This window comes from Peromyscus maniculatus, chromosome 12 (genome assembly GCF_049852395.1).
Source record: "Peromyscus maniculatus bairdii isolate BWxNUB_F1_BW_parent chromosome 12, HU_Pman_BW_mat_3.1, whole genome shotgun sequence".
Taxonomy (NCBI): Eukaryota; Metazoa; Chordata; class Mammalia; order Rodentia; family Cricetidae; genus Peromyscus; species Peromyscus maniculatus.
Window position 1 is genome coordinate 80,972,543 of NC_134863.1, and position 25,711 is coordinate 80,998,253.

The following is a 25,711-nucleotide window of genomic DNA, read 5'->3' on the forward strand; positions in this document are numbered from 1 at the left end:
TATGCTTTCGGTAGTTTATTACAGATTATCATTTAAACAGCTGGGAAGACTATAGCCAGAGAGAATCTCCTATGTAGCAAAGACTTAGAAATATTGTAGAATTCTGACATTTTCTTGAGAAAAGGATTATAATTTTTAGCTTCTGCTGAATCATGGGGAAAATGCTTAGTGCATGTTGATTATATTTTTTGAACAAGAAAGTTTATTATTTAAAATTTGACTGCCATTTTCAGTCTCAACATTGGAAGTGATGCTGTAGCCTCTTCTCCCGCTAGAGGTTAGATTCTAATTAAGGGGGCAGTGTTGAGAGAAGACGGAAACACTGGACCAAAAGGAACGCCCGACCAGTGGGTCAGATGAATAAAGCGTAATGTTTCCTGGGGAGATAGATGCAGAGTGTAGACTGATGAAAAGAATTCCAAACTAGGAAAAGACACGATGGTTTTGCTGTCATATATGCATTTCTGAAGCAGTGTTAAAGACGCCCAAGGAAGGCTGACAATTGATAACACTACTCAGCTTGTTACTACCATCTAAGTGTACTATATTTGTAGAGTTGATGTTCTATCAGAGGAGCACTGACCCTTCTGGTTTCAGTGGGGCTTCAAATGAGATTTTTTTTATTAAGAGTAATGCAAATTTCTTTTTTTTTTTTTTTTTGTAAACGGTGAGGTAGTATTTTTAAAATCCTCCTTTTTTGTTTTAATTTTAATAAATATAACTGAAGTTTAGGGATCTTCAGTCTTGACCATAAAACATTTTAGCAAAGATGACAGAATATATCTTCACAAGGGCTTAAATATCCTTGTTGTCACCCCTGATCCCACAACTGTCTTGCACGTGAGTGTGCTGACATGACACGGACAGAACTGCGTCAATCCATGTTATGGAAAAGAACTCCTCAGGTGGTGTCCCCTCTGCCATAGCATCGTCTTCCTTCCCAGAAACCAGCCAGCAGCATCCTCAGTAAGGAGTGACTACAGAATTTTCACGATACTTGTGTGAATCTGATTTATAAACAAAGAAAGTTGGAGAATTAATGTTAAAAAACCAGTCGCCAAGGACAGTTCTTTACTAAGGTTAGCAAAGGCTCCTGGATAGGTTAGAGGGAGTATACATGCACAAATGGTGGTGTAATAACTAGAGTCATTACTAATTCATTTCTGTCTCAAGCAGTGTGTTAGGTTTGTTGATTGGCTCCTGTCTACATTCTAATAGCTAAAATTCTCTTGAAATTGGAAATTCTTCGTTTATGAAGTTTATCAAAGCTAACTTCTTGGAAAAGGATGGAAATTGTAACCGGGGTGAAAGTATAGGTTCTTGAATTACAATTACAATACTCCTAGATTGTACAAGACTTGTTACTTACTCTCCTTTTCCCTAGATCTTTATAGGCTGATAACCCTGAATTTCTCTGAGATACTTACATACAAGGAGAAAAATATTAATCTCTTTATAGTAACTCAATTATGGTATAGAATTTTGTATGATAAAAATAGTCATATTTCATTTGAAAAAGTGACTTAGGGATGTTCCATGTTAATGTGCCTTTGCTTTTTGAAGTTGACACTTTTTCATATGAACTGGTGCATTTTAATAATTTTTGTTGAGTATTATTAATGCTTTATAGGCTGGATATTTTTTCTTTAGCTGTTTTATTAGAGTTTCTTTCATGCCTTTTGAGATAACCTGCAGTCACCTGTGTGGAAAAGAATTCAATTTAGCCCTTCACACTTACCTTTAGCTCTTTTCTATCAATCACTGACATTCTGTAAAATTCTTACGATACATTTTTTGTTGTAGAAATCACTGGGCTTCACACAGGGGGAGAGTAGAGTGACTGGAGGAGGTGAAGTACAAAGCATGTAGAAGGACTCAAGTGTCCGTGTGTGATTATGGGACATGAATGTGCTGACCTGATGTCTGCAGTCTGTAGAGGAGCCGTAATCTCCTTGACATAAGGATGAAAGGAATGGGATTGCTTTTTTTTTTTTTTTTTTTTAAATAATGTGAGAATTGTAATTGAGGACACCATGTGTACATTTTTTTTCCTTTTAGGCGAGGGGAATTCAGCATTTCTGCTCTAGTACCTAGAGTAGTGCCACCCTCAGTCACTTTGCAGATGTGTATTTTATATACTGGGAAGCAAACTGACCTGTTCTCGTGTCAGTGGAAAAGAAATAAAGCATGTTGATATTGACAATAGTGTTACAGATTAAAAAAAAAAAATCTCTTAGTTTATAGAGGGAGACCTTGAACCTTTCTCATGTTTCTTTTGAAATGCTGGTTAAGATTTTAAATTTTTTTTTTTTTTTTTTTTTTTCGATGAAGCAGTCATCAGCCACTAAAGTTCTCAAATGCCAAGTGTTAACTGTGTGTGTGTTTTCTCAAGACAGGGTCTCTCTATATAGCTCAGGCTGGCCTTGAACCCAAATCCATGTGCCTCTGCCTCCTAAATGCTGGGATTAAAGCTGTGTGCCACTATGCCCAGCTACCTGTTCTATTTTATGTGTTTTAATTAGGCTATGTAACATTTGATCTGATCCTTGAATATTAATGCTTTGGGAACTATAGTTACTTAATCCTTTATGTTTTAGCATATAATATGAATTAACCAGCTGAGCTATATTCCTTCTAACCTAAAATAATCTAGATTATCTCAATTTTGAGTATATTTTCACATTAAAAATAGCCTAAGTAAATTTTTGGTATAAACTTCCTGCTTTATTTGCTGAGCCTGTTGAAAAGTAAATGCAAATGTTGAAAAGTAAAAGTATTAGGAAATAGTTGTCATTTATTTCAACGTCAAGATTATTATATTAAACGTGAGACATAGATTTAATAAGAAGTAGTGTAAATTTAATATGAAATAGTACTGAGAGTCAAGGGAGTTTCATTTGGGGAATAGAAAGAGTATTTAGGTTATTTCTTGATAAAGTTTACAAGAAAAATGTGGTAGGTAAATAGGCCTGTAAAGGATAATTTTTTTTTTTTTTGTTTTACTTAGAAAGATTTAGTTTTTGGAGCTAAGTGTATTTTTATGGCTATAAAGTTGGAACCATATGTTGGAAATTGGAAGGTTCTGATTGGAATAAGTTTTCCCTAGTGTCTTTCAGCATTTAGTCTTTTAAGAATAAAAACGTACTAGGACTCAGCACCCATAGGTTTGCAAATTGCTCTGAAGCCAAAGTCTAAGAAGGCTAATATGACTATGTATCTCATTTGGTTGTTTGGTGGGTCTACACTAACAAAAATATCTACACTTGACAGTTGAGGTAAAATCCAAGGTAGGCCTAGGAAATAGAAATTTTGGTCTGAAACAACTATATTCACATTGAAAGACCCAGGAATCACGTGGAGCAGATTTGAGTCCCAGAAGTCAACAGTAAAAGCAAAAGGTGACTCTAGTATTCTGGTGCGACTTTACATAGGCTGTCTTAACTTTTGTAGGCCTTAAGAATAAATAGAGCATGGATAATACTGTTAACTAAGCAAGTGAGAGCTTTCATTGACATTAAGTAGTCTAATAGGCACAAATTATGTTTACATTTTTTTTTTTTTGCATTATAAGCCAGAAAAGTATACTTTTAAAAAAAAATGATTTAGTTAAAGGAGTCTTGGACAATTTTAATCAAGATAACTTAGAATAATATATAAGTGAATTTGAAGTTGGGAAAAGGACACTTCCTTATACATTATTCTTACTCCTGAAGCTTCCTTTGGTATATAGATTTATTTTTGTAAGAATTATACACAGTACACAGCGAAATTATTGCTAGCTTCTATTTATTTAAAAAAAAAAAACTGTTTTACTGATATGTTTGCAAAATCCAAGCAGAACCCATGTATGTGAAAACAGTAAGTCTTTCTATGAGATAAACATTTTATAAAAAATTGTTGTGTAGAACAGCTGGAAAACACTAGGATGTTAAATGATATTAGTTTTCGTCCTCTGCTTAGCACAAGAGGCTATGCTTTCACTGTCTAAGAGATCTGGGATGCTGGTGATTTACCTCACGTTCCGACCACTGAACTATGAGTGCCTCATGAGACCTTAGCCTAAGTTGTCAAAGGTAGACGATAGGATTTTGGGGGGAGGACTTAAACACTTTTAAAAATCAGTGTTATTTCTAGATTATGGTAATAAATGTATGTACATTCAAAATAGCTATATACTAAATATAATTTTTAAGATTCTGGGTTTGTAGGAACAAAGCATATCCATGCCCAACTGTGCTCTTGTGAAACCTGCTGATGAGTAAAAAGCCATGTTGACTCTAGTGGTGTTCTGCTTGCTTATCTACAGACTTTGCTTACTACTCCTGGAAGTTATGCTAATAATCAAGTAGAGTAAGGTGAACTGATAAAAGAGTATAGCATAATACAATATTTATAGCCATTCAGATCTACAGTTTATCTACAGGTTACCGATAATGAGTTCATAATGAAACTCAATGGTTTTAGGTTGATACTGTAGAAAATACACTGATGAAATCAGAATTTGGACTGAGTTCTGCCTCTGAATACGTGATAACTAACTTACCTTAATTGTCTTCTATTTTCCAGGAGTGCCCTCTTTGCCTTTCGAATCTTCTCATTTTCCAAGAATCTTAATACATAGACTGTGGTTTATTTTTTTACATGTAGCATCTACAGATATAGAAGCACCCGAGAGAATTAGGGGACTCTGGTAATTTGGGATAATTATCTATGTTTTCTTTCTTAGCCTGTGGACATCTCAACAGCAATGAGCGAACGGGCACTTGCTCAGAAGAGACTCAGTGAGAATGCATTTGACCTTGAAGCCATGAGTATGTTAAATCGAGCTCAAGAACGGGTATGTGGCTTTTTTAATTTTAAATGAGAATTTCACTATCTAAATGGCTGAGTTGTGAGGAACCATTACCATTTTCGGTTGTGTTAGTTGGGACTGGACTCAAAGTCTATACATGCTGTTTCATACTCGATACTTGTTATACTTTGTTCTTTCTTAGTAAATGACTTTAAATAAAAATGACTTAAACCTAATAACTAAGAAAATGTTTATTGTATACTATGGCAAGAACTATTTCTTGAGAACAAAACAGAAAATACATCCTGCTCTCAGAGTTTATAGTCTGATGTGCACTTAAGTGCCTAGAACAACTCCATGTAGTACTACTATTAATTCTCCAACTGAGCTACAACAGTAGTCAGCTGGCATCCACAACTAGTAAGTGGAATTGGGGTTCATACCCCAATAATAATGAATCCAGAGTCTGCTTTGAACAGGAAGGAAACAGCTTTTCATTTTATGCTAAATCTATGTAGGAACAGTTTATGTTAGAAGTAACATTGCATTAGATGCAACATGAAATATGCATTACATGCAATATGAAAGACACCTGATTCTGTCTATAGCACAGTAGGTGTTGATGAGCGATATGGTCTACTTTTTCAGTTTTTAACCATTTTCTACATTATACCTTGGATAGATATAGATTATTATTTCACAGGAATCAAAGATCTAACTGGCATGACATTTTTAAAGGTATTTCTATGAGAGGTCAAATGTCAAAGGCAGAGATCTTTGGCCATACATTTTTCATATATCTGATATTTTAAAGAATGAGTATTATTACAGTGATAATTTTAGACATAGACATGAACTTCATACCTTCTTCTGCATTAGTAGATTTCATTGAATGCTGTAAAACTGGAAGACTTGGGAAAACATTGAACTTTAAATATATCATTATTTGGCTATTTTAGGAACCAAACCGTTTTTCCTCAGTGAATTAAACTACCAGTGTGGCACTTTCATCAGATCAGTAATTTTACTTAATGAAGATGGCTTCTTTTTCTTCAGATTGATGCCTGGGCTCAGTTGAACTCTATCCCTGGGCAGTTCACAGGAAGTACGGGAGTGCAAGTCCTGACACAGGAACAGCTGGCTAATACTGGTGCCCAAGCCTGGATTAAAAAGGTACACAGACTATCAAAAAATACAAAGCTCAATTTTTTTTTTGATAATCATACATTAAAAATGCAGAGGCAAGTGACTAACCTAAGTTCCTGAGTAAGTTTACTATGTGTATATATGCTCCAGGATGGACACTGAAGATGGGCTGAAATCCTGACACGATACCAAATGCATACATTCGGCTCAGTAGACACTCATTTTATATCTGGAGGTGGTTGTTTTTCATATTTTTTGCTGTTGGTTTTAGTGGGGGTGGTTTTGCTTAACTGTTTTGAATGCTAACTGTACCAGGTGCTGTTCAGAATATTCCGAAGTTCCTGTTGGACTACTAACCTAATCATTTCAGAGCAGTGGTTCTCAAACATTTTCATCACGGGATACTTTATTGCAGGTTTAGTTTTGGTGGATCACTGCCCCCAAGAGCCCTTTGCCACCCTGATATTCCATTCCTCTATCCTTGTCCTCTCATTACTGCCTGCACCCGCTTATGAATACCTTTGCTCCTCCCTTCCTTTGTGACTTCTAGCCCCAGGTCCCTATATGGTGGTCAGCTGTTAGATGCAATTAAGCGGTTGGGAGGCCCTAGTTAATACTGCATGTGGTAAACTTGCCATGGGACTGAAAGGGGGTGGGAGGGTGGCTGGAATGTGGGGTGGGCAGTTGTGAAGGGGGGTAGGTGGGTGGGATGGGCTGGAGATAACTATCTGTGGACCACCATTTAGGTTCTGGTGGCCTCTGGTGATCCACAGGCTCAATTTGAGAACCACTGACTTCATGAAAAAACAGGATATATAAGACCTAAAATGAAAGGAGAGGACGGACATCTCATGCTACGAAGATGTAGGTGCACCGGATCTCAGACTCCTGAAATGAGATTTGTCAACTCTACCTACGGCTACCTCATTGTTGGGGGAGTCTTAGGTGGTTAAAAGGGGGCTTTGTGAAGACATGACATCTGGTGAAGGGCTGTGGTTTGGTTGGATGGGTGATGAGAAATTTGTTTCAGGAGTACTGGCAACAGCAGTGCTGAACTGGGAGGCTGCGTGGTCTCTTGGATGGGGAAGGTTTCTTTGTCCTGCTGTACTCCTGACTCCTTGTGTGATCATGGGCAAGTAATTCCTTGGAATTTCTGTCTCCCAAGTGTCACGTGGTGTGGGAGACAGGATCATATCAAAGCCTCAGACAGTGGTAATCAGTGCTGTGATGGGTACCTATTACCTGTAGAATTGGAATGAGTGCTAGTCATGGGTGAGGTGGGTTTTTCAAAAAATAAAATTTTGGGTGCTTTGAACAGTTTTATAGCAAGCATTACCTGTGATTCTCTTATTAACAAATTAATGTAAGGTATCACACATCTTCATAGTTGAATGAGTATGTACCTAGGCATTGGTTTTGGAAAAAAGGGATAAGCTAGCAGTATTTTTAATGATTGCACTCATTTTATATAGTAATACTTTGTATAAATTATAAAATAGTTAAAAAATAGCTGTCATCTTAGTAGGAAGGATTATGTGTTTACTTTATTGGGACATTGGACATTAAGCAAGTTGTCCAGAGCCACATGTTCAGTCCTGCTTCATTCATCTGTCTTGAAGCTGAGTGCTTGGGATTGCAGGAAGTTAGACATGAAGTGTTTTTGAATGTTTATACTTGTAATAGTTCATGTGCGTTGCCAGGTAGAAGCTTCTGGAAGGTTTTCCACTGCTGCTCTGTGTTTATGTATAAAGAGCAGATAAACATAAGTGAATTTCCAAGGTGAGTCTTCACTTAGTCAAGTGGCTCCCTATGTACTTAAGTAGTTAATGTTTACTAGAACCTTTAAAATGATTTTGCTATACATTTTTTATAGAATATAATCTGGGAAGCAAATTATTTTGATAAGTTATGTGTTCATCAGACTAAGCTTTACTTTATAGAAGAAATCAACACTCATAGGAAAATGATCTTATGTAACGAATTGCTGGAGAATATCTGCTTAATGAAAACCAGAGGAGCATTATTTTATTCAGGTAGATAGGTCGGTACATTTAGAAGTCATTTGGCAACTGAAAATGTCATTGGTATTTATCATAAGTACTACCTATACCCATTAATTCTGTTTGGGAAATATGGAAATGGCCATTTGGCTTTTTTTGGCCCAGCACTGTCCTGTATTAAAAACCATAGGGAAACACCAACCAATACCCTCTCTGTTCTTTAGTTTGTTTTAGAATACTTTTAGATTAAGAGGAATATTTCATTGGTACACTCATTTATCAGTAAAACATTTAAAAGTTAACTGATTTTAAAGGGCCTTTATTTTCTCAAATGATTTGGGATTTGATTTTATAAAAATGTTGGTTATTGTGGTCTCACTGGATTAAGACAGGTTTTTACACTGGATAAAGAGGTAGATGCTAATATAATAGCAAACAGGATTGGAAAACTGGGCTACTTGGGGATTTATATTGTACTCTGTCTGTACAGTTGCCCTTTTTTTTAGGAGTGTTTCCTGGAAAAGAGGGGGAGATGAACCTGGAAGTAAGTAAAGTCACTCTAGGTGTGTAGCATCAAGGCAGTTGATACCCAAGCATCAGCTAACTTTTCTCTTTATACATCCACAATGCATGGCCTGCACCAAATAAGGAACTGAACCAGGGGTATGTTTTTACCTCCACAGCTGCCTCCTTCCATCAGAGCACCTTGTTGAACTTAATGTCTAGTCACATGTCACTGGATTGTTTTCTCCCCAACATTTAATTATAAAGCTGGGAAACAGAGCTTATATATATATATATTTTACTGCAGTGTCAAAACACCACTTCTAAGTATTAACTTACTGATAGAAGGAAAAGTAATGCATACTTGCTTGCTAAGTTACCAAACATTTGACTTTCTGTAATGACATGGTATATATTTGGCAGAGAACATTAGCCTAAAATGTTGTAATAATTGGAAATAAAACATGGTTTAGAGATGCTTCAATTAAAAAGGAAAAAAAAAAAACCCACAAAGATCAACAGCAGAATTCATAGTGCATTGATACCTTTTTAAAGAGGCACTGGACATTTCTCAGCTGGAACATCCAAGACTGCTGACCGTGCTAATGCACACAGTTGTGCAGCTTAGGACATTAAGTGGTTTGCTGCTTTGATGGAAATTATGGTTCAGTGGGTTGGATACGAGAGAGATGATTGTTCACAGAATAACCTGTGAACTTTCACCCCTCTGTATGGAAACTTGTTTCAGGGCCAAATCCTTGTAGCTGTCTTCTTGCCCCGGTCAGTGCCAGCCGTACTATTCACAACACTGCTGCTGCCGAGGCCTAGGTATGTAAACATTTAAGGAGTTTTTAAGTCTTTTAACAACAAGCCAGGTTGTAGAAGAGTTCAAATTTGGTGTACTCAGGGTATTTTATGTACTGATTTTCAACTTACTACATGTAAATTTACTCTTTCATAGGGATTTTTTCTAAGTAAAAATTTGATACTTTATAGTAGAATGGGGAAGAAAACTGGATGACAACTGTATGCTTCAGTGTGCAAACTATTTTAAAATAATTTCTAGGCTTTATTCATAAACGAGGTATACCTGAGATCCTAATATTGACTGTTTTAACATTGCCTTCTTTTTATTTTGCAAGCTAAGAAGAGATACCAGTGAACCTAAATAGTGGACGGAAACAGGAGTGGCTCTTTTGTTGTTGTTGTTGTTATTTTTTTTTTTTTTTTTGGAGGGGGGCACCGAGGGGCGAGTGTTAAAATTGCCATTTGACTTTCAAAGTGTTGGTAATTATCATTAGAACATATGCTGCAGAGTGTATTGAGCATAGAAGAAGAATTTAAATATAATGCTACTTCAGATCTAGAAGTAAAGTAAGATTTCTTTTTCTTAAGTTACCATTCACTTGGTAGTTCCGTTCTAACTGTAAAATGGGGGCCTCTTCCCTTTTTTCTTTGGATAGGATCAGTTCTTAAGAGCAGCCCCAGTAACTGGAGGAATGGGTGCTGTCTTGATGAGAAAGATGGGCTGGAGAGAAGGAGAAGGGCTAGGCAAGAACAAAGAAGGGAACAAGGAGCCCATTCTCGTGGACTTTAAGACAGACCGGAAAGGTAAGTTCTTTCTGAAATTTAGACTTGGTAAAATAGGTTGAGTTGTGTTAACTTATTGTTAACCTTATTTTGGTCCTAGTGACCATGAACTAGAGACAAATGAACAGCTCTTGGCTAGAGAAACCTTTAACACATTTTTCACACATAGCAGCTGATTTCTATTGATGAAGATACTAGTTTGAACTTTGAAATGACAACTTGCATTGTGTTAATTATGAAAATCTGTGAGCTTTGAATAAGTTTAAGAAAAAAATTTCTTTTGTTCTTAATGGAGACCACCACATGCTTGCCCTTTTTTTCTTGCTACATTTATTCATGGTTTGTGGGTACTGGCAGGCACCCTTACCTGTGGAAGCACCATCCTGGTCCATCGTTTGGTTGTCTGTTTTCTTTTTCTTTCTTTTTTTTTTTTTTTTTGGTTTTTCAAGACAGGGTTTCTCTTTGCGCCTTTCCTGGGACTCACTTGGTAGTCCAGGCTGGCCTCGAACTCACAGAGATCCGCCTGGCTCTGCCTCCCGAGTGCTGGGATTAAAGGCGTGCGCCACCACTGCCCGGCATCTGTTTTATTTTTCAAATGATTTATGTATGTGGAGATTTGGTCTGCATGTTTGTTTTTGCAGCTTGTATATGTCCAGTACCCATAAAGCCCAGCAGAGGGACTAAAGTTACAGATGGTTGTGAGCTGCAGAGATGCATGGAATCAGGGTCCTCTCAAAAGAGGACTGGTGTTCCTACCCGAGCCATCTGTCAGGCTTGTTTGGTTGTCTTTTGAGACAAGATCTTGCTGGGTCTTGTCTGGCCTTGAACTTCCAATGATCTTGCCTTGTCTCATGAGAGCTTGAATTACAGGCCTGTATCATCACTGTCCTTGGCTCATTTGTTTGCCTTTATTTCTAAGGTGTGATTTTCTTTTTTTCCCTCACATCCTTCTTAGACACTTTACATAGTTTCTTAATTTCCTATTAGTTTCTACTCCATAAACCATTTTTGCTTATCTTTTTAAAGTTTAGTATTTGTGTTGTAGGTTAAAGCATAGATCATCTGTGGTCAGCAATTTTAGTTCTTCATTACCTCCTGTTTGGGCTCCTCAGAATTGTTATTGCGGTAGCTCTTTTAGAAATATGCCCATAGTAACTAAAGTTAACAGCTAGCTAGTAACATTCAAAGTAGAATCACAACAGGTTGGTAGCTCATATTACTTGTTTAAGTGGGCAGATCTCTTTTTAAGTTTGAGGCCAGCCTGGTTTACAGACCAAGGTCTAGGACGGCCATGGCTTCGCAAAGAAACTCTGTCAACAACAACAAAAACAGACTTCATTCAAGCACTCTGGAGGCAGAGGCAGGCAGATTTCTGTGACCAGCCTCGTCTATATAGTGAGCCCCAGGACAGCCAAAGCCACACAGAGAAATCCTACCTTAGAAAAAACAAAACAAAGACTTCTCACATTCTTTGATTTCAGTCATGTGCTACCAGGCCTGATTTTTAGAAACTGGATTTATTTTGAAGTTCAACAATAAGTTAGAGTTAAATTTCAATGGGTATGGAAAATAGACTTATCTGTGAATCCAATTAATATTGTATGATTCTAGGGAGCCTCCACATTGAAATTACTCAACATAATGTGTGGATTTTCAGATAGTGGTTGTTTCCTAGAACAGGTTTGAGGGAGATTTATATACTAACAGTGGAGTGGCTGGAAAGTTTGTTGTTTAACGACACATGGAAAGTGGGAAAAGCACCGTTTGGGGGTTTACAGCATTACTAATTTCTATGTAATAAACTTATATAGGGAGGGGGGTTACATTTGTTAAGAAATCAAGTATTTCCTATGATAAATGATCTCATCATTGGGGCACTTCCTTTTTTACTGTCTATGCCTTTGGTTTGTGGGGATCATACCCTTAACTTCATAACCTAATTTAAAAGATGAATTTGTAAAGTTACTTGCAGTTAGTAGCCAACTTTTTTTAAGCTTGTAGGAAAAAAAAAAGAAAGACTGAGATGCTGACAGTTATATGACACTTCTCTTGAGTCTCACACATTGTATTTGTGTGCACTTACATGGAGGTTAAAGATCAATAGCCTGTGGTATTCCTTAGGCACCATCCACCTTGATTTTTGAAACAGGGTCTCACTGGCCTGGAGCCTACCAAATGATATGCTGGGGGGCCAGTAAGCCCCAGTGCTGGAGGTATAAGAGTGTGCCAGCACAGGTGGCTTTCAAAAGTGGGGCTCAGATGCTTATTATGGCAGTGCTTTGTGACTGAGCTGTTCCCCTAGCCCCTTAAGTATGTTTTCATAAACTGAAGTGGGAAAACAGAAAGTCCCTTTTGATATAAATCTGAGTATTTTATTTGAAGGCATGCAAGTTTCAGCAGTGGGAGGTGTTTTTCCCATCTATTACAATAAAAAAAAAATCTTATAAATTTGCCTTTCTCTTTAAAGGTCTTGTTGCAGTAGGAGAAAGAGCACAAAAGAGGTCTGGGAACTTCTCTGCTGCAATGAAAGACTTGTCAGGTGAGAACAAAGCCTGTTGAATTCTTCTTGCCTCACCCACATCTTGAAGCCCTAAGTTGTTGCAAAGTTGGTGGAAATCTTATAACTTGTTGTTTTTCTCTCTACAGGCAAACATCCTGTGTCTGCCTTGATGGAAATCTGTAATAAAAGAAGGTGGCAACCACCTGAATTTCTCTTGGTCCATGATAGTGGCCCTGATCATCGCAAACATTTTCTCTTTAGGGTAAATATGAACTTACATACTAATTAGAGGGCTAAGGGATAAGTGTGATACAACTACAGTGGGCTGTATCTGGGGGTGGGTTACAGATGTGCATATGTGTGGGTAAAATGGGTTTTTAAACTTAGAAGGGTACTTTAATGTATAAATAAATGATCTTTTAGAAAATTAAAGGGGAGGGTATGGATGGACAAATTCTGGCTAACATTTGGTATTTTCTAGGGGAAGGTGGGGGTAACTAATATTTTTATTAGTGCTTTTTATTTTTAAATGTGGAGACCTGCACTTACTTTGCAGTTTCCTTTAAATCATTTACTGTTTCTGGGCTGAGATTAATTTTTATATAATTTGGGGTTTATAATTTATAAATTTTAGAATTTAGTGAAAAAGTACAAAGCTAATAGATATTAAAGTTTGATGCTGTTCTTATTGTATGTTTTTCTTGAATAGGTATTGAGAAATGGAAGCCCTTACCAGCCCAATTGTATGTTTTTCTTGAATAGGTATTGATAAATGGAAGCGCTTACCAGCCCAGCTTTGCCAGCCCTAATAAGAAGCATGCTAAAGCCACAGCAGCTACTGTGGTTCTTCAAGCAATGGGCCTTGTACCAAAGGACCTCATGGCTAATGCCACTTGCTTCAGGAGTGCCTCACGTAGATAGATTGAGGTTTTATATTAATCATTTCAGATAATTTTACTCTGCATCACAATGTATCTCCTCCTTAATGTTGTAAATATTTCACAATTTAAGACATTGTGTATAAAAAGCAATCTGTACAAACATCTCCAGGCTTTGGTTTTTGTACCATGGAAATTGTATTTAACCATACAGGGTTTTGGTATGTTTATATTGTTTACCTTAGTGATGTATTTGTTTAAGTGGCTAACATCAAAACAACTGTTTGAAGGCATCAGTAATATTCAGTGTGGAATGTTAAATAACGCTTTTATACTGTATTTTGTACTATGATGTAACTCCCCTTCCTATGGCTAGGCTGCTGTAACACTTGCCTGTAATCAGTGAAGGGCTGTGCACCTTGTACTATTTCACAATGGGTTCTGCTGGACAGATACTGGGCCAGTGTTATTAAGGTAATGAAGCAAGATCTGTTCCACAGGGCTAATGCCACCATCTCCCCTTAAATTTTTGTAGAGGTTATGAAAAGAAAGTGATATGTTGTGTCTTGATCAGCACTAAATACTGCATTCCCATTAAAGCCACTTGGGTCATAAGAAGGGAGTCAAAATGGAAGTCCAACTAGAATTTTACTTCAGAGGCCAAGTACATATTTAGTATGGCTTGAGTTGTGATATAGTTTTACTTTGATGTGCATTTTGAATTTCAGCTACACCTAGATAGACGTAAATAATAAAAATGCTGTAACCAACTTATCTAATAAAAATTGGCAACTAGCCACTATTTTGTTGACTATGAGAAAGTTTAAGTTTATGTTAATTTTTTAGGGTCTGATAGAATATTCATGTGTATTACAGTGGTATTCATATGCTATGTCTCTAAACTTTATTTTCAAAAGCTTAAGGCCCAAATACAACCTTCTCTGGAATAAATGTGGTGTCTTATTCTCTGGCTTTATGGAACACACATAACTAAGTACTACTATTTGTTACCCAATACTTGTGACTTCTATGCACGTTTATTTAAAAATGCTGAATTTTATACACACATGCAAACACACAGACTACCTGAAGCATACTGAGTAACTGACCAACACTTAGGTACAAACCACCCTACAAACAAACGGTCTGACAGAAGAACATGAGTGAGTGTCCTGAGAAGAGGCACTAGAAGTGGAGACCATGGCGGGCGGCACCAGCAGTCAGCTGTGCAGTAAGTAGTGTCTGCACAGAACCTGCTGTTGCTGGTCTAAGGTACACCAGATCCTTTCCTGTCATCACTCTCAATGAAGTCATGCTTGTACAGGGAATTCAATTTCTCATTTGTAATGAAACACTTTTAATTCAGGGTTCTACTCAGGTTACAATTAAGTTGAAGGGATATAGAATTCTCATTCAAGTTATCTGAGGTTTAAGGACACAACTTACATCTTCAGATCTGAAAAATGTATGAAAATAATAAAAGCAAAATGTTGATTTTTAAACCTAATGCTAATGCATGTAAAAAAAGTTAATGTAAAAAGTTCATGTTTAGCCGGGCGTCGGTGGCGCACGCCTTTAATCCCAGCACTCGGGAGGCAGAGCCAGGCGGATCTCTGTGAGTTCGAGGCCAGCCTGGGCTACCAAGTGAGCTCCAGGAAAGGCGCAAAGCTACACAGAGAAACCCTGTCTCGAAAAAACCAAAAAAAAAAAAAAAAAAAAAAAAAAAAAAAAAAAAAAAAAAAAAAAAAAAAAAGTTCATGTTTAGAAACATTTCAGTATTTTAAAATATATTCTTCCAAAATGAACTTTTAAGAGGCAGAGGCCTAAGAATTGTCAATTTCCTTCCTTGCTAGGAAGCTTTTCCTCAGTTTCCCTTTAGGCTTACTTTGGTGTTCAGGATCTCCAATTATAGATGTAGTCACTCATTTCCACATTCCGTAAGGATGACTTCCCCAGCAATGGTATTTGACTTAGCTGTTCCAGGGTTTTGGGGTGCAGCCCACAATTAGCAAGGTCCTTATGATCAACTTTCTGCAGAAATACAAATCCACATCCATAAACACATTAGTTCTTGAACACTGACTTTTTAATAATCACCATGAGGACCGGCAAATACAGGCCGGGCGGTGGTGGCGCACGCCTTTAATCCCAGCACTCGGGATGCAGAGCCAGGCGGATCTCTGTGAGTTCGATGCCAGCTTGGTCTACAGAGCAAGATCCAGGACAGGCTCCAAAACACCACAGAGAAACCCTGTCTCAAAAAACAAAAAAAGATGGGCAAATACATGGCTCATTCACTTAATAAAATCATGGCTACAAAGTTGATCCTAACAATTTCTATAGTTTGAAAAAACTAATAGAATCTTATTTTTACAAGCCTATTGAATGTGACAGGTACCAGGTCAATTAAGAACTGTTAAACTGGGCTAGAGAGATGGCTCAGAGGTTAAGGGCACTGGCTATTCTTCCAGAGGAACTGAGTTCAATTCCCAGCAACCATATGGTGGCTCACAACCATCTATAGTGAGATCTGGTGCCCTCTTCTGGCCCACATGGACAAATGCGGCAGAACACAGTATACATAATACATAAATTAAAGCAAAACAAAACTCAAAAACTTAAATTTTCTTCACAAAGTCTAAAGATGGCTAGACTTCCAAGGAAGTGAGTTACGTGGGCCTGGGAGATAGCTCAGTATTTGAGCACTTGCTATGTGTGACGACCAGAGATGCGGTGTCTAGAACCTGCACAAACGCTGGGCAGACGTGGAACACCTGCAGGTCCAGCCTCTGCAGATGCTGCTAAGACCTGCCACGTTAGTGTGCTCTGGCTTATTAAAAGACCCTGCCTTGAATAAGGTGGAAGAGGGGTGCAGTACAAGTCGTGAACCCCAGGCTTCGCTGTGTGAGCCCATGTAAAACTGCAAACAGCATGCACACAGAAGAACAAAAAACCTGTAGTAAATCGTGTTTCCATAAACTACAGAGGAATCAGGCATTACTAAACTCAGTTGTGAGGACAGTTAGTACTTTCTAGGTTTTTGAAGTTTTTACTATTGCTTGAATTCCTTAATTCATGACTTGCTTTCTAACTTGATACAAATTTGGTCTATCATGAGTGACCTTTTTCGCAGCAAGAGAATACAAGCTACAACTGAGTCTACTTACTCTATGCAGGTCTTCATCCAGTGGCAGGCGGACATTGAATACAGCAGTAGGCTCATGTGCATACATCCCAGCAGAGAATGACCCTCTCTGTGAAGATCGGAGTAGCATGGTCACAGAATGCAGAGCATGAGGCATGATGGGACCCGTGATCTCTAAACTAAACTGATCTCTGTATCCAGAAAGAGCGTGTGTCTTGACATTAATGCTTCGTGCCTTCAGAAAATTTAAAGAAAAAGACAATTAGGATCATACCTCACTTTGTCCCTTAGCTGAAGATGTGTTCAGTATATTTTTATTTGGGATTTCTTCTGATAAGAAACAGGAACTACTTTGTTTCCTGAGACTACAACATAATACTTAACAGGTTGCTTCAATTTCCCCATTTTTGAGACCTGTCACTATTTTTGGGTATGTGATTGCATTGGCACATACATGAGATGGGATTAAAGAACGTTTTCTTAAATGACAAGGGAGGATGTGAACACCCAAGTGTTTTGTTACCAGTTATAATTTATCCAGTATGGGGGGGAAAAAAAATCACAAAAGTCACTGAACACAGCGGCTCACGCCTGTAATTCTGGCCCTTGGGAGGGGGTGCCAGGAGGGCCAAGAATTCAGGGTCATCTTCCACCAGTGAGATTGAGGCTTATGGGACCCTGTCTTAGAGGCAAACAAGTAAAAGGGAGCTGACATAGTTCCTGTGTTTTCATGTACATATGTAAAATACATACATATTCTGAGACAGGGTTTCATGTAAAACTACTGGGAATGTAGCTCAGCATACAATGTTTGCCAATATGCCCCAAACTCCTGGTTCAATCTAAGTGCTGAAAAACGAAGTCCATAGTATGGTAGAACAATTAGACATTTTCAAAGATTCACGTGTATAACTTTTTTTTTTTGGAGACAGGGTCTCACTATGTAGCCTTGGCTATCTCCAAACTCATTGAGATCTGCTTGCCTCTGCCTCCCAAGTACTGGGATTAAAGGTGTGGCCATCACGTTGTGCCTGATACCTGTAGGGGTAAGAAGGCCATCAGACCTCTTGGAACTGGACTTACTAATGGCTGAGAGCCACCATGTTGGTGCTGGGAACCGAACTTGGGTCCTCTGCAAGAGCAGCAAGTGCTCTTGAACACTGAGCCATCTCTCCAGGCCCTACCTAGAATTATTTTTTAAAAATTGAAAATTTGAGCTAGGCATGGTGGCACATGCCTTTACTCCCAACACTCAGGAGGCAGAGGCAAGTGGATCTCCGTGGGCTTGAGACCAGAGTGGTCTATGTAGCCAGTTCCAGGACAGCCAGAGCGACGACACCAAGAGCCTGGTCTTTCTAAACGCAAACCAAGAACAGAAGTCCAGCGTGCCCCTTTAAACACTGGAACTCTACACTAAGAACTGGGCGGCAGGAGAAGGAGGTGCTTGCTCACCTTCAGCATTTGCATTGAGGCACCTCGAAAGGCTACCGGGGATAAAAGGGTCGGAGGGAGGCCTGCCTGGGCACCCGAGGTGGCAACTAAGCTCTTGCAGTTGATCAAAAAGTTGAGCAATGTGAAAGCGTTGGGCCCTTTCACCAGCACAGCAGACTCGGGCCTGTGATCCACTTGTACTTCATGTTTTTCCCTCAGTCTGAAAAACGACAATCAAGGAAAGAGCAAAAAACCAAAAACATCAAAAAATAAAAACCCTACACTAGTGCAGATAGTTGCCTGGATTCCAGATGCCCGGGGGCTCCTTGTCCCATTTCACAAGTCTGAATGAAATGCTGGCCATCTGAATGTGGCAGAGAGAACCAACAACAACTTTGTACATGACCAACATGGACTGTCTTTACTTCAGTGCTAAACCAGTAACTCCACTGAGGTTCTTAGCAACAGAAAGGATACAGCTTGATAGAGATCGTGTCTGGCTTTTTAATTTGATCTTGCACACCTATCTCTTCCAGCCAAGACAAGCTCTCCTCTTCATCTTCATCGCTGGCCGCTTGCTCCCTAGGAAACTGCTGGTTAGAGGCACACATTCCCAGAGTGGGTGCTTTTAGGAACTCAGAAATGAGTGAAAATGTAAAAGGTTATGTAATTCCATACTCATCGTACTCCAGGTTTGCTTCTCCTACTTTCTTCTTACAGCCACTTGCTTCTAGCAAAGGCAGAGAAAATTCAATACCTGCATCAGAAAAGAAAACAACTCGGCTTTCTTCAATTAACCAGTGTCCCACCTACTGGTATCCAGATGAGGTTTTCTATTAAAGGGACTTGTCTCTACCCTTCCCTCCCTCTGCTGACCCACTAGCTGACAGGCTAATCCAGCTTCACAATTATTAAAGGGGGAGGTTAGATAATGTGAACTCTCAGAGAACTACAACTGGTGAGATGGTTCAGTCGGAGGACTCTGTCTAGTCTTAGGACACCTAAGTTCACGTCCTGGAACTCCCATGGTGGCAGAAATGACTGCTACTCTAACCTCCACATGTGTGACATGGTGTGTGTGTGCCCACAGAAACACACACATGCACACAAAATAAGACATAAATGTAAAAATGTTTTAAAAAGCAAAATATATTCAATAAGACAGTGACTTTACTTCAGAGGTAAGAAAAAGAACACAGCTGGGCAGTGGTGGCGCACGCCTGTAATCCCAGCACTTGGGAGGCAGAGGCAGGTGGGTCTGTGAGTTTGAGGCCAGCCTGGGCTACAGAGCTAGTCCAGGACAGGATTCAAAGCTACAGAGAAACCTTGTCTCGAAAAACCAATAAAAAGAGAAAAGGAACACAATCAACTTCCAGCTACATTTGAGAGACCCTTTGACCAACAGGAAGAAAAAAAAAAAAAAAACCAACTCTGAAAAAATGTACTACATCTCTTAAAATAATATTGATAACCAATTAGTAAGAGACAATTCAAAGTATTTTTAAAATACCTTATTTTGTTGGGCAGTGGTGGCGCAAGCCTTTAATCCCAGCACTCAGGAGGCAGAGTCAGGTGGATCTCTGTGAGTTTGAGGCCCGCCTGGTCTACAGAGCGAGTTTCAGGACAGGCACCAACACTGCACAGAGAAAGAAACCCTGACTCGAAAAACCAAATACATTTATCTATCTTATGTGTATAGGTGCTTATGTCTGCGTACCACTGTGTGCCTGGTGCTCAGAGGCCAGCATAGGCACTGGATCCCCTGGACCTGGAGTTACAGATAGGCTTTAGCCACCATGTGGGTGCTGGGAATCGATCCCAGGTATTCTTTTTTTTTTCTTCAGAGATGAGGACCGAACCCAGGGCCCCAACCCCGATCCCAGGTATTCTGTAAGAGCAGCCATCTCTCCAGTCCCAAAAGTTCAGCATTTGAGGCAAGAGGGATTCTCTTTAACCCTCAACCATTACCTTCATTTTTCATAGCTTCTCTTAAACCTCTAGTTGTAGGAGATATGAGCGCTGTGACCACGTCACTTCCTGCTAATCCGGCTGCCCGGAACAGGACGGTAAACTGATAGGTACAAACGTAGAAAAAGGGGCAAAGCTTGGTCTTCAACAGGTTATACAAGGAAGTAAAACTTACAGACCTGTGAAGCAAAAGAAAATTTTCAGGTGTTAAAATACTTTTTTTTAACAGATTTAATTCACTTTATTTTTCTTGTATAAAAACCCTTAAGTGGTGGCCACAGCTGGAGCCTGGGTTCTCTGGTGTGGGTTTTCACAAGATGGTCAGTGAATTCCTGATAAGGAGATTTGGTGAACACCTTTCCAGAGGTCGAGGGTCAGGTAGCTGTAGGTCTTGGAGGTGGCATCAAAGGTGGCCTTGGCAAAGTTGCCCAGGGTGACAGTGCAGCCCTGGCTGACGTGTAGCAGTCATCAATACCGGCCGTCATCAGTAACTTCTTAGGCGCAGGAGCAGAGACAATGCCAGTGCCTCTGGGGGCAGGGATGAGAAGCACCAACACAGAGCCACAGCGGCCTGTCACTTTGCACAGGACAGTGTGGGGCTTGCCAATCTTGTTCCCCCAGTAGCCTCTCCGCACAGGGACAATGGACAGCTTGGCCAGGATGATGGCCCCTCGGATGGCAGTGGCTACTTCCTTGGAGCACTTCACACCAAGACCAACATGACCACTGTAGTCCCCAATAGCGACAAAAGCCTTGAACCTGGACTGCTGGCCAGCCCGAGTCTGCTTCTGCACTGGCATGATCTTCAGAACCTCATCCTTCAGGGATGCACCCAGGAAAAAGTCAATGATCTCGGATTCCTTAGTGGGAAGGGAGAACAGGTAGATCTCCTCCAGGGACTTGATCTTTATGTCCTTAACCAGGCGGCCCAGCGTGGTGACGGGGATCCACGCCCTGTCTTCAGCTTTACTTCCATGAGCCCCGTGGTCCCTCTAAGACCGCTGCTGAATCCTCCGCAGAAGCCGCGGCCTCCTAGTCCTGGGCCCCCGGGGCCCTCCCGCTGCACCGGCGTCGCCCACCATTTGGTATTTTCCCGTAGAAGAAGTCAGGTGTTAACATACTTTAAACTTAATTCTGCATAATTTAGCCTGACAAGTAGATAAAAGCCCAACCTAACCTTTCGAATACTGAACCGGTTTCTGCAGCTGAGGCTTCCTTTAGAGGACCGCAACTGTACAGAGTGCTGCTGCTGACTCTAGCGCGGTGTGGATGGAACCACACGCTCTCTCAAGCAAAACTGCTAACTAGCTGCAAACTCTGAGTAACTTCTGGTGAGAAAAGCCATCAACTGACGGGAAGCAACACTGAGGACTTAGGCTTATCTATTTATCCATTACGGACACTAGACATTTGATAGTGATGAAGCTGGAAAAATGTGAATGGATTCAATCCATTAATAACAGTGTCTGACAAAGTCCAGAAACACACAGAGCCATCTACCATTAGTCCTTTCCATATCACCCAAATCCTAGAGAATCCTCTGGAACGCACATACACCTCCACTCATCTTACCAGTCACTCATTAACGTATGCTGCAGGGTCTCATCGTGTGACCATGGGCTTGACTTTCCCGCCATTTTCCTATCAGCTCCAATTCGAGGGAACAGCGGCAGCCATGAAAAGGCAGGGTGGAGCCAGTAGACAAGAGTCTGCTGGAAGGCACAACGCAACTCAGTGCAGAGTCTGGGATCCTAAATTCCAGCGGGGAGAGTGGGTATTGTTACTCATCAGAAAGATAAAAGTTCATAGGAGACACTGATATCACTGACATATCATATAATCTAGTATTTTAGAAGATGAGCTGGGAGTAGCGGCAGAACACCTTTAATCTCAGTGCTTGGGAGGAAGGCAGATCTCTGTGAAGCCAGCCTGGTCTATATAGTGAGCCCCAGGAAAGTCAGGGCTATGTAGAGAGACCTTGTCTCAAACACTCCCTCCCCGAAAAAAAAAAATTTATTTTTGTTTTTCTAGACAGGGTTTCTCTGTGTAACAGCTCTGGCTGTCCTGGATCTTACTCTGTAGACCAGGCTGGCCTCAAACTCACAGAGATCCACCTGGGTCCCGAGTGATGGAATTAAATGCTTGTGCCACCACTGCCCGATAAAGATTTTTATTTTTAATTGTATGTGTGCCTGCATTTTGAAGATAGGTTCTCTGAAGAGCAGTAGGTTCCCATAACCACTGAGCCATCTTTCAAGTTCACAGTCTTAAGTATTTTTATAAGGAAATATTAGCAACTGTCACAGAGGTTAAGATGCAGTCTACCTTTGCTTTCTGGACAGCAAACAGTGTGTTGAACTATTCATCAGAAAGAGCACATATACAGAGATGAGACACTCTGTCCCTGCCTTTCCTGAGGCATTCAGATGACGGGAGGAGGGATGTGCATGTAGGGAGTTCTCATGCTCTTCCCATAGGAGAGCACCAACTTAACTGCCAGGGAAGAGGATGGATCCTCCCCCTAGGCAAACAGTCTGAAAAGTAGTAAACCTGGGTAAGTGTGAACTACAAACCATCTTGATTTATTGAGAAATATGTCTCAAGTTCTATTTCAGGTAAACCTTTACAACCTAGTTTGTGTTGATGAGCTGCTTCATGGTAGTTAAATTACTCTGAGATCTTCCCAGAACTCATGAATTCTTCAATGTATTAAGATCCAGAGTACGGTTGGGTGTAGTGATACACACTTCAATCCCAGCACTCGGGAGGCGGAGGCAGGCTATGTCTGTGAGTTTGAGGCCAGCCTGGTCTACAGAGTGAGTTCCAGGACAGCCAGAGCTACAAAGTGAGACCTTATCTGGAGGAAAAAAAACAACATCATCAACAACAACACCCCCCACCCCCACCAAAAAGAATCCCAGAGTCTGTCGTAGGTAAGAAAACTCAGTACGAAGTCATCAGCTATTGTAACTCAATAGCTTTTGATGTTTTCTCAAAGGCCTTACAAAAAGGGTGGTTTGCAAAGAACACTGCCTGTCTGCACCCTGACTGACCCTTTGGGGAGATGGCGGACAGCTTTTGCAGTCTACACCTGTCAGAAGAGCAGCGTAACAGAAAGCAGTGTGTGGATGTTAAGGGCAGATCCTTCTACACTCAGTCTGAAACACTAGCAGACTAATGGGCTGGGGTGAGGCTCAGCGGTTAAAAGAACTTAAGTTTGGATTTCCTGTGAATACCTGTAACCCTAGCGCTGAGGAGGCAGGGACGGGGGAGAGCTGGGGTTGCTGCCCAGCAGGCTAGCTAAAAAATGTGAGCTCCACGCTCACAGAGATCCTGTTCCAAAGAGAGAAGAGGAGACCTGCCTGAATGAGCGTGCGCGCGCGCACACACACACACACACACACACACACACACACACACACACACCACACACACACTTCATTTCGGGCATTCATTACCTGTATACTCTGGGGTAAAGTAACTTCTGCTGCCCTACAATGCTGGAGAAGACCTTGGGCTTCTTCCTGTGCTTTCAAATGCTCTGCCCAGGAAAAGGGTTGAGAAGAGGTGAAAAGGAGCCGGGTTTTAATACTCCAGTCCGCAGGTAACTCAGTACCTTCTGAAGAAGTTGCATCTGATTCAGAGAATGATACATGCTGACTCTTTTAGAAAACAAAGAACACAAAAATTAGAACTTCCAGAAAATTCTTTTACTACAAAGACCCTAGTTACTCACTAAATGTCAAAACTCACAAATGGCCTAATACTAAAAATATATTCCACCTGAGGAGTCTGAAGGAGGTAAAGCAAGCCACCACGAGAGGTCTGAGGCCACTGAGCCTCGGGGTCTGCCTGGAAGGAGAGGGCCCAGTGAGTGAGCTAGCTAACCGAAGAGTTCAGCGGGGCGCTGCTGCAGGGTCCCAGTTCACTTGCTGGTTTTTACAGTTCTATCTAGTACTACAGACCACAAAGGAGAAACGCTCCCAGTATTTAAAAACTATCTTGTAAGCCCCTGAATCACTGCGACCACCACCAAGCTCCTCCCTCAGGTTAAGCAACCTTGGGTAGGTTTTCCTGAAGTTAAAAAAAAGGGGAAACTACAGTCCAGGTGCTGTTCAAGTCCATATTCTCCACATCGTAAGGCTTCCCTCAAGGAACATCGCAGTCAGTATCTTGCCAGGGGACAGCCTCCGGAAGACTCTGAGAGCTAGAACGGCTCTTGTGACCTCTTGTAGCCTGTTCCCACCGGGGCAGACTGTATCTGTCCTAGCTGGGGAGCCCCAGTGCGCTCCACACGCAGGAGGGAGGCGTCGGCAGGCTATGGCCCCACAGCCCACACCTATTCCACAACGCCTGTAAGGAAATGATTCCCCACGGTTCTGCTTTCGTTTTGGAGACAGGGTCTCATGTGTTCCAGACCTCAAATATCTGTGAACTGAGCACGATCGCAAACTTCTGACAAGTCTTCCTTGTCACCCTTTCACGTGTGACGCTGGGGATCCAACCCAGAGGTCCCTGCATACTAGGCAAGCACTTTACCAACCGAGGTAGCCCCGGACTTCCAATTTGTTATTGAAACTAATTTTTCAAGCAAAATGCTACTGAGAAGTGCGTTTCTTAGAAAATACATTATAATCCTACTTAAGAACTATGACCTGGGCTAGGCCATCAAGATGGCTCAGCAGTTAGAGGCGCATGCCTCTGAGCTCGACTGACTGACTACCTGAGTTCAGCCCTGGACCCACACGGTGGAGGGACTGGCCTCCACATACACAACTGTGGCCCACACAATAATGTAGCTGGGAAAAGTACCTGGGACAGTTCGGTGACGGTTCTTTCATGAGACGCTTCCTTCCACAGCAAATGATTTTCTCCATTTGAATCTAAAAGCTGAGGTTTAAAAAAAAAGTTGTCCTTTTAAAACTTAAGCGGTGAGGGAACTTGCTTTAAATATGTCAGGCCTCACCTGGCAGAGCAGTCTCTCAGGAGAGTGGGGGCTAAATCCAGAGACCACCAACGTGTTTCCCTTCAGTGTGCTGGACCAGCACATTAAATAACTGACAAGTCCTGAGTCTTAGACCGAAGGGATCAACACTTGTCGATTCTGACCCCTCCACCCTCAACAGTCTCCGCGGCCAGCCATTCCGAGAGCCCGACTGAACGGAAGGATGGTGAGAGGGCAGATTCTGGAGCCGGCCCCGCCAGCCGCCTTGCAGGAGGGGGTGTCCGAGGACTTTTCCAGCGACCTTCCCCGGTGGTTTCCAGGGCCCCCGCCCGCCCCTACCCCAGGACCCTGCGGGGGCTGCGGCGGCTGTTCGCGCCCATTCCCACCGCTGAGCCCGGCTGCCCCGCGCCGAGACTCACCGAGTCCGGAGCCCCCTGCGGACCACGGGACGGCTCCTCGCGGGCCTCGTCGGCGGCCCGCGGCCGGTTGTCCAGGCGGGCGAAAGGGTTTCTGCGGGGGACGGCCGCGGCGGCGCCGCCTCTGCCGCCCGCGGTCGGGAAGGGGCGCAGGGGCAGCCCGGCCGCCAGCGCGGCGCGGCGGGGCGCGGGCTCCGGCAGCGCGGAGGGCACGGCGGCGCCCTGGCTCCGAGACCTTTTCCGGCGGAGCCGCACGATCTCGGGCGGCCTCTTGAAGCTGGGCGAGTAGCCGGGCAGCGGGACGGCCATTGCGCAGCGCCGAGGCGGCCCCGCAGCCCGGCCTGCGCTTCCCGCGCGCCCCGGCCCCGCCCCGGCCCCGCGCTGCTCGCGGACTGG

General features: G+C 41.6%; 2 protein-coding genes across 20 annotated transcripts in view; one reads left to right on the forward strand and one right to left on the reverse strand.

The window, feature by feature from the left end:
- The window catches only part of Son (SON DNA and RNA binding protein), a 34,362-nt gene extending 20,001 nt beyond the window's left edge, over positions 1–14,361 (forward strand). For 3 of the 10 annotated variants that reach the window (XM_006983552.3, XM_042259543.2, XM_016002110.3), the window contains 6 exons: positions 4,727–4,837; positions 5,849–5,965; positions 9,906–10,053; positions 12,500–12,571; positions 12,679–12,794; positions 13,295–14,361. In XM_006983552.3, coding sequence (XP_006983614.1) covers positions 4,727–4,837; positions 5,849–5,965; positions 9,906–10,053; positions 12,500–12,571; positions 12,679–12,794; positions 13,295–13,453 — 723 coding nt within the window. In that variant the 3' untranslated portion in view covers positions 13,454–14,361. Of the gene's footprint in view, positions 1–4,726; positions 4,838–5,848; positions 5,966–6,088; positions 9,271–9,905; positions 10,054–12,499; positions 12,572–12,678; positions 12,795–13,241 lie in introns of those variants that run through there. The other 7 variants (XR_013043865.1, XR_013043863.1, XR_013043864.1 and 4 more) reach the window with 7 other exon arrangements.
- Positions 1–25,689, reverse strand: Donson (DNA replication fork stabilization factor DONSON). Of its 10 annotated transcripts, none has more exons than XR_013043870.1 (13): positions 25,319–25,686; positions 24,767–24,844; positions 23,413–23,616; positions 21,527–21,705; positions 19,955–20,133; positions 18,665–18,743; positions 18,464–18,568; positions 18,008–18,206; positions 16,578–16,790; positions 15,296–15,441; positions 5,657–5,952; positions 4,544–4,650; positions 1–1,007 (listed from the first exon to the last, which is right to left on the reverse strand). XR_013043870.1 is itself a non-coding variant. In XM_076549215.1 (11 exons), exons 1-10 carry the CDS (start codon positions 25,622–25,624, stop codon positions 15,304–15,306), a joined length of 1,680 nt encoding a protein of 559 aa, XP_076405330.1. In that variant the 5' UTR covers positions 25,625–25,687; the 3' UTR covers positions 876–1,007; positions 15,296–15,303. The 10 variants fall into 10 exon arrangements, 7 of the variants coding, with proteins under 7 accessions (XP_076405330.1, XP_076405329.1, XP_042115481.1 ...); XR_006062675.2 differs by lacking the exon at positions 25,319–25,686 and adding an exon at positions 24,921–25,316; XR_013043871.1 differs by lacking the exon at positions 25,319–25,686 and adding an exon at positions 24,921–25,314 and having other exon boundaries at positions 679–1,007; positions 18,674–18,743.
- Positions 25,690–25,711: the final 22 nt, after the last annotated feature.